The following is a 6,778-nucleotide window of genomic DNA, read 5'->3' as shown; positions in this document are numbered from 1 at the left end:
TTATTGCAATACGAAAACTCCTTATCATTATTGAGCTGACATGACAGCACATCCTTTCTTTTCTCGAATACATATATTACTAGTACCTAAAACGGGCAGTGGTTTGCTTTTGTATCGAACACTAAAGATGGACTGATATCGATTGGCGAACAGAACAATAACTACGATTTTGGTCACTCTGATTGGCTGATAAATTTAGTGTAAGTATATAAACCTTTCAGTGACCTACTTGTCATGCGCGCTTCTAAGTCACCGTCGCGAGCTTCTATAAATTGTAAATTGGACAGATTTGGCCAGTGTCGGGAAAAACTTCGTCTTTTAAATTTAGACGTCTGAACTTTGAAATATGACGGAGTACAAATTGGTGGTCGTTGGAGGTACTGCTGTACTGTTTCACTGTACAAACAGAAATTGTGATGTTTGGAGAATTTTTATTGTGGTTTGTCAGCTTATTTTTCTACTTGACTGTCCAGTAACGTTTGATCGTACCTGCTCTAATTGCAAGTTCGCTTGACTTTTTCAGCTGGTGGTGTAGGGAAGAGTGCTTTGACTATACAGCTGATACAAAATCAGTAAGTTAACCCTGAAAATGTGGAAAAATCACAACTGTTTCTCCGATCTCACCACGATGGATATATCAAGTCTGGTTGCCCTCGGTGCAAGATTGATGACACTTACTCCTTTCATCCGGTTTTGCTGTGAAATCATTTAAATGCTCATGTAAAACTCGTATCTTTTGTATTTTTGTATCATATTTTTAATACTCTTTGGTTCCATTCATACTGCGACGAGATGCATGGAATATTGCAATTTGTTTAGCCTTTTCTTTCGATGTCTTCGATTCGATGTGATCTTTCATATTTTATTTCAAACGTGATCGTGGCCTCTTTTGCTGATCTGTTGCTTCACAAAATGTATTTGCAATCAGACCATTTTGCTGCAAATCATGTTCTTCGTTGGAAAATGAGTGTTTGTTTTCGCATTGTTTCTGTGAATTGTGCCTTCGTCTGATCGGAGAAACGAAAGTATCGCTTACCTCGGTATCAGGTCAAACGGTTGCTTGCAAGCTTTATTTGCCCTGAAAAAATAACGCAAGTTACAGACGAACCGAAATGTTCGCTATTCTGTGAGAGTGGTGTTCGGTGTGATTAGGTTTGTAAATATTTGTAAAGGGAGTTGTACCCAAGGGTTACGAGGGTGTGGACAGTGGTTGGGGTGTGGTCGGGAGGGGGGTGTCCTGAGAAAACGTGTTTTCTGATTGAGGATGTCACCAAATATTCTGTGCATATTGATTTGGTAAATATTATTTTTTAAGTGAAAGTTAAGATTCCCATCTTATCTGTAGCAAAAGGTCAATTTATGGTTTGAATTTGGTTTCTTGTTGTAGTTTTATACCTTTTAGCTGGGTACGCAGACCTTAGCAATTGAGTTTTCAGACAAAAGGTTTTAAAATGTGTTGTGCCAATTGGCTTGGTGAATGTATTTTCATGAATGAACTGACTTGCAAGAGTATTTGTTATTTTCTTCTCACTCTTTTCTTTCTTGATAATATCTATCATTAATTATTGCTTTATTTTTGTCATTTACAGAATTTTCTCAAAAACTTATAATAGTCTTAAAAATTAATGCCAATATTACTTTTTTAAGTCAAAGGGAAAAATGTTGTTGATGACTGACACCTTAATTTAATTTTTCATTTCAGCTTTGTTGATGAATATGATCCAACAATTGGTAAGGAATGCCATCTGTGGAATCTAAATTTATTTTTATATCTTAATTACCAGTACATTTCCCAAAGTAATTTCTCAAAATTATAGTATAATATGGCATTTATGGAGATGATATTTATTAAGAAAAATATGGCACTCGTTGCGAAGCAACATACCGTGTTTGCTTGAATAAGTGCCGCAGCCACTTATTTAATTGTTTGCACCTCAAGTGCAGTGCTTATTTAAAAATTGGATGCCACACAGAAATATTTCTGTACAGAGATTAACAGAAACGTCCTTTGATAGTCACCATTTGACAGTATTTTTCTAACCCATTCACACCTCAAAATTATGCTCCAATGAAATTCCCCATGCTGTGTTATAGTTTCATGTACCTTTTAGCGTGTTTTTATGTTGATGAAATTCCTCAAACAAGCACTGCATTGGGGCTGTGGCCAGCGCTTATTCGCTTTTTTGTCCGAAATGCAGCAGTTATTCAAGGGTGGCACTTGTTGGGGTGCACTGCTTATTTGAGTAAATACGGTAGCTGTTGTTGTTTTTGCAGTACCATGCAAAAGTAAGTTGACAGTCTCTTTTGAGTCTCGATTTTCGACTCGATCCTCGAGAGATTCGAGGATCGAGGAAAGACAATGGAGAATCAAGTGGAAGGAATCGAGAATTTAATGAGCGCGTAGACTAATAGCGCAAACACAACTGGGAATAGACCTCTTTCATAATGGCGGCCAAATAAATTATTCTTGTGTTTAAATGCTAATAAGCCTTTCTAGCCTCGCTACGACGAGCAAATTTCAAAAGAATATTTGTTTCAAAACGAGGGCAGTAGGTCTAATTAACATAAATACAAAAGAATGTAAAGTTGGTTGCCATTTATGAACGTGGTCGATATGAATTACATTTATAAAGTGATGGTCTCTTTTGTGCTTTACATTCTCTGCCTCAGACCTCTTGTTCTGTAAAAAATGCTAGTCATGGTTGCATTATTTTATTCACATCATTCTGTGTAGCTTGTGATTGAGATGTACATAATTATATGCACAGGGGTTTCAAAAAGATTTGAAGTTGTTGTCTGGTTTGAGCAGAATAAGTGACTGTTGTTTTTGTCAAAATGAACTTTAATTTGAAAGAATCAGTCTTTCCTGCACCTTTCAATAACATGCAGACTCTGGAATTCAAAGGTTGACCTACAAATGCATTTTTCGCTACCGTCAATCAAATGTTCGGCGGCTCCTCCGAGCTTCCGACTACTGTCGAATGCACAGTAATCAAATCACATCGTTGAGCTCAGTTCAGTCAACATAGTCGGAAGCTGGGAGGAGCCGCCGAACATTTGATTGACGGTAGCGAAAAAAGCATTTGTCCGTTGACCTTTCAATTTAAGAGTCTGCATGTTATTGAAAGGCGCAGTAACCCAATGACCCCTCAGTCACCCTAGGATGCCCCCCAGTTAACTATTAAAATCACCAGGAGACAATCAGTAAATGCTTCAATTTTGGGAAAAAAGTACCGTAAAGACTTGTGTATAAGTCACACCTTTTTGCTTAAGTTATTGGGCGAGAAATCGCGGGTGAGGCTTATACATGACACCGTTGCCTTCAGAGGGAGTAAACTGGCTTGTAGGAGTCAGAAATTCAACTGAAAACCTTCAGTAACTAAAGATTAAACATATTGAAACCTGTTGTTGGTCCCTGCTTTCATTACAACTGGTGGCTCCTAAAGGTGCTGTTAGTTTGCATCATCAGGTTCTAAACCCGAATCGTGCTTGGCAGTTGTTCTTTCAAGCGTTTCATTTGCACTTTGTTTGATCCAAAAAGTCTAGATAGCAGCAACAATATAGATAGTCGTATAAACATAACAGCTTTCTTTAATTTTCCAGACATGTTTCGACGGTACATCCGTCATCTTCAGTGTTACATATTTTGAAATCGCTGTTGAATTGAGATCCTGGACTCTGCAGCCACTAGGTACCAAGTGAAGCTTAAGGAATCCATGTTTATAAAATGGGAGAAGCCCGATCTCAACCAGCAAGTGAAACACATTAAACTGACTCTCTCCCTGTATTTGGAACTAAGCGTCACTCATTTCAAATTTTTTGTTTTGTTTTGTTTTGTTTTAGTATGCAATATTGACAACGCAATGTAACGAACTTCGTAAGATTGCGTACGCTTTCATGTAACACTGAAGATGACAGATGTACCGTCGAAACATGTCTGGAAAATTAAAGAAAGTTGTTATGTTTATAGCAGTTTGAGCAGTTAAACTCTAACTGGCAGGGAATCTCCATTCCTTCGCACAGCTGCTTACAATGTCGTCTAGGGCCAATCACCTCTCCACTGATTTCTCCACTATGCCCAAGAAAATAACAGGCTATTCGGGAGAATTTGCGAGGCAAATGGCTGACCGTTTCATTGCCCTTCACTACTTTCACAGCATGTTTGTCCATGAGGGTGTTAAACTCTCGTTTAGCAACAAGTTTTTCTCTGATCCATGGCTCCCATACATCTTGATAAACATAATATCCATGCGCAGCTGATGCGAAAGCAAACGTTTCCATGTCCAGACTTCCCTCATTAAATGACTGTGTGGTTACCAAGCAAACGTTTTGCATCATTCTGTGCTATTTTCGGGCCCCTTTTTTTGTTCAAATTATATAGTTTTAATTTTACTGGGCTTTAGCAATGCAGGCAACTGTTGTTAGTCACAGGGAACAGGGAAATTGATTAAAAGAAGCTTTTAATAGGTATTTTCAGAGTTGATTAACTTATTAATGCAGCTGCAAATACACAAGGTTAGATTTCGTCAAGTTTATTGTTAATGCACCTATCAGTACTAGTGTTGAGGGGGCTACCCACGGGGGCTTTGACTGTGAGGTCTGTGCCCAGGGTGGCCATGGGGAATTTGATCGTACAACATATTCCCAGGGTGGGGAATTTAACATGGCCACCATTTTGGATAATGAGGAGAGCTTGGAATTCAACCTTGTTCCCAAGCTTTTACCTCCCCAAGTAGTGAGGGAAAGGCCCTGGGAACAAGGTAGCCAGAAAATAACTCTGTCATCTTGGAAAATACCCAGAAGGCATTGAAATGAACTTCCCACATTCGTGAGAGGTGGCTGAACAAAAGGCAAGTGGTACATGCATTGCACTCTTGTTGTGTGCAGCAATTGCTTGGAACCAACTGTCAAATCAAATACGTGAGTTAACTCTTTGACGTCCAATCCGGCCTAAACCGGCTAGTCTTAGTATTTTACTCTGTCTAACGCCAGATGATTTTACTCGTCAGTGGGAACCCCTTGGAGTCAATGGGTAAGGGATCTTGCAAGCTTTAAACGTGCGATATATCCTAGGACACATTTTACATTGCCAGGGGACATTTAAATTACATGGCTTCTTTTGTATTATTATTATAGTAAATTATGATTGTTACTACTTATTACTGTTGATTGAATTTCCTTGACATTAAATAATTTTTAGTGTTAAGTTATTCCTAGTTTATTAGTTGTTTTAATATTTATATCTTGTAATTCTTGTAATTTTTAAAACATAATTATTTTTAATACAGCTCGGCCGAAGTTTGAGATTTTGCTGTAACGACTGATTGGTCAAGGTTATAAGTTGTTTATTATATGGCTAGCAGAATTGCTCTAGGGAAGAAAAAATTAATTTGCATAACCATAATCAGCGTGTGCCGGGCATTATGGGAGAATAATGTCCTAGCGCTTATGTAGCTGCTCTTAGCCAATCTCAGTGCGTGTTATGTCGGCCAGAAAACACTAGTAATATAATAGACTGGAATAACAAAGGAAATGATTGAAAAAACAGCAAAATTTGTTTTTCACTTTTCTAAAATAATAATTGTTTTAAATGCGCAATTCTAAAGTTTGAATACTAAGTCGAGGACGGAAATTGGCTATTTTATGAGTGCTGAAAGTTGAGCTTATTTCCCTAAAAATTTTCCGAGGGACTGGGTCAAGTTTGTGACGTAATGTTGGGTGCAGAGGTTTGTTCACACTCATTGATTTCTTGTCACGACAATGAAGATTTACGAATTAATTTTTTGCGGGAGAAAAACATGTCTAGTGATTTAGAAATGAGTGCTATTAATCAATTGAGTATAAATGTTGATGCTAGCAAGGACCAAATGATCATGCTTGTTGCAAGAATCTTCGGCTTTTACTTCGTGTAGAAGACGCAAATGACATATCAAAAGCTTTAGGGATTTAGAATTCTGATTAGGTATTGTTTCATGATTTTTGTTCTATTGTTTTACGTCATGTGTGTCTTCTACATGAAGTAAAAGCCAAATCTTCTAAGTGTGCCGCACAGAGTGAAGTGTACTGAGAGGCTAAGGATTGTCTCTGTGAAAAAATTTCACCCATTTTGCCCTGACAGCTGGAATGGATGGAAACTGTTGCATCCTTATTCTTTCTTTGTACTGATTTGTGCAGCTCTGATCGTTAGGAGCACCAGCAATGCAATATCAATGTTTCCCTATGTTGGCTTGTTGTTTTGCACCTAACATTACATCACAAGCTCTTGCCACGTTGTATTTTGACTGCTCAATTTGAATTCCATTTTTCGTGGTAAAATACCTTAACTTTCAGCGCTCTTATAATTGCTGATTTTTGTCCTAGACAACTCGTGCATTTCAAACAGTAACCAAATTTCGCTTCATAGGCACTTTAAGATTAATTATGTTTGTGCTGACCTTGTCAGTATGGATCTTAACCCTACTATTTGGAATAAGATATCTGCAGTCTTTCTCTTTTTTTCCTTTTTTATTTCATTACTTATTTACAGGTATTTATTTTTGGAAAATGCCAAGATTTCCCTTGCATTGCACAACTTGAGACTAGACTTGCCACAAGTCAACCTCACGATAACCCCAGAAGAAAATGTTTCGGCGAGCGAATCGTGATTTTTCGTACACGAAGTGAATGAGCGAGCGACGAAGAGAGCGAGCGACGAAGTTCCGTGCGTATCTAGACGAAGGACTTTTCGAAAGTCTAAACTTGAGACCTGATTTTTATTTTGGGTCCCAATAATACATGT

General features: G+C 37.9%; 1 protein-coding gene across 1 annotated transcript in view; it reads left to right on the top strand.

The window, feature by feature from the left end:
• The first annotated feature begins 234 nt into the window (after positions 1–234).
• LOC138001525 (GTPase HRas-like) overlaps positions 235–6,778 on the top strand; it is a 13,823-nt gene continuing 7,279 nt past the window's right edge. Inside the window, exons 1-3 of the mRNA XM_068848139.1 lie at positions 235–377; positions 524–572; positions 1,703–1,731. Coding sequence (XP_068704240.1) covers positions 347–377; positions 524–572; positions 1,703–1,731 — 109 coding nt within the window. The 5' untranslated portion in view covers positions 235–346. The remainder of the gene's footprint in view (positions 378–523; positions 573–1,702; positions 1,732–6,778) is intronic.

This window comes from Montipora foliosa, chromosome 1 (genome assembly GCF_036669935.1).
Source record: "Montipora foliosa isolate CH-2021 chromosome 1, ASM3666993v2, whole genome shotgun sequence".
Taxonomy (NCBI): Eukaryota; Metazoa; Cnidaria; class Anthozoa; order Scleractinia; family Acroporidae; genus Montipora; species Montipora foliosa.
The sequence above is the reverse complement of the archived record's forward strand: the minus strand, read 5'-3'. Positions and strand labels throughout refer to the sequence as shown.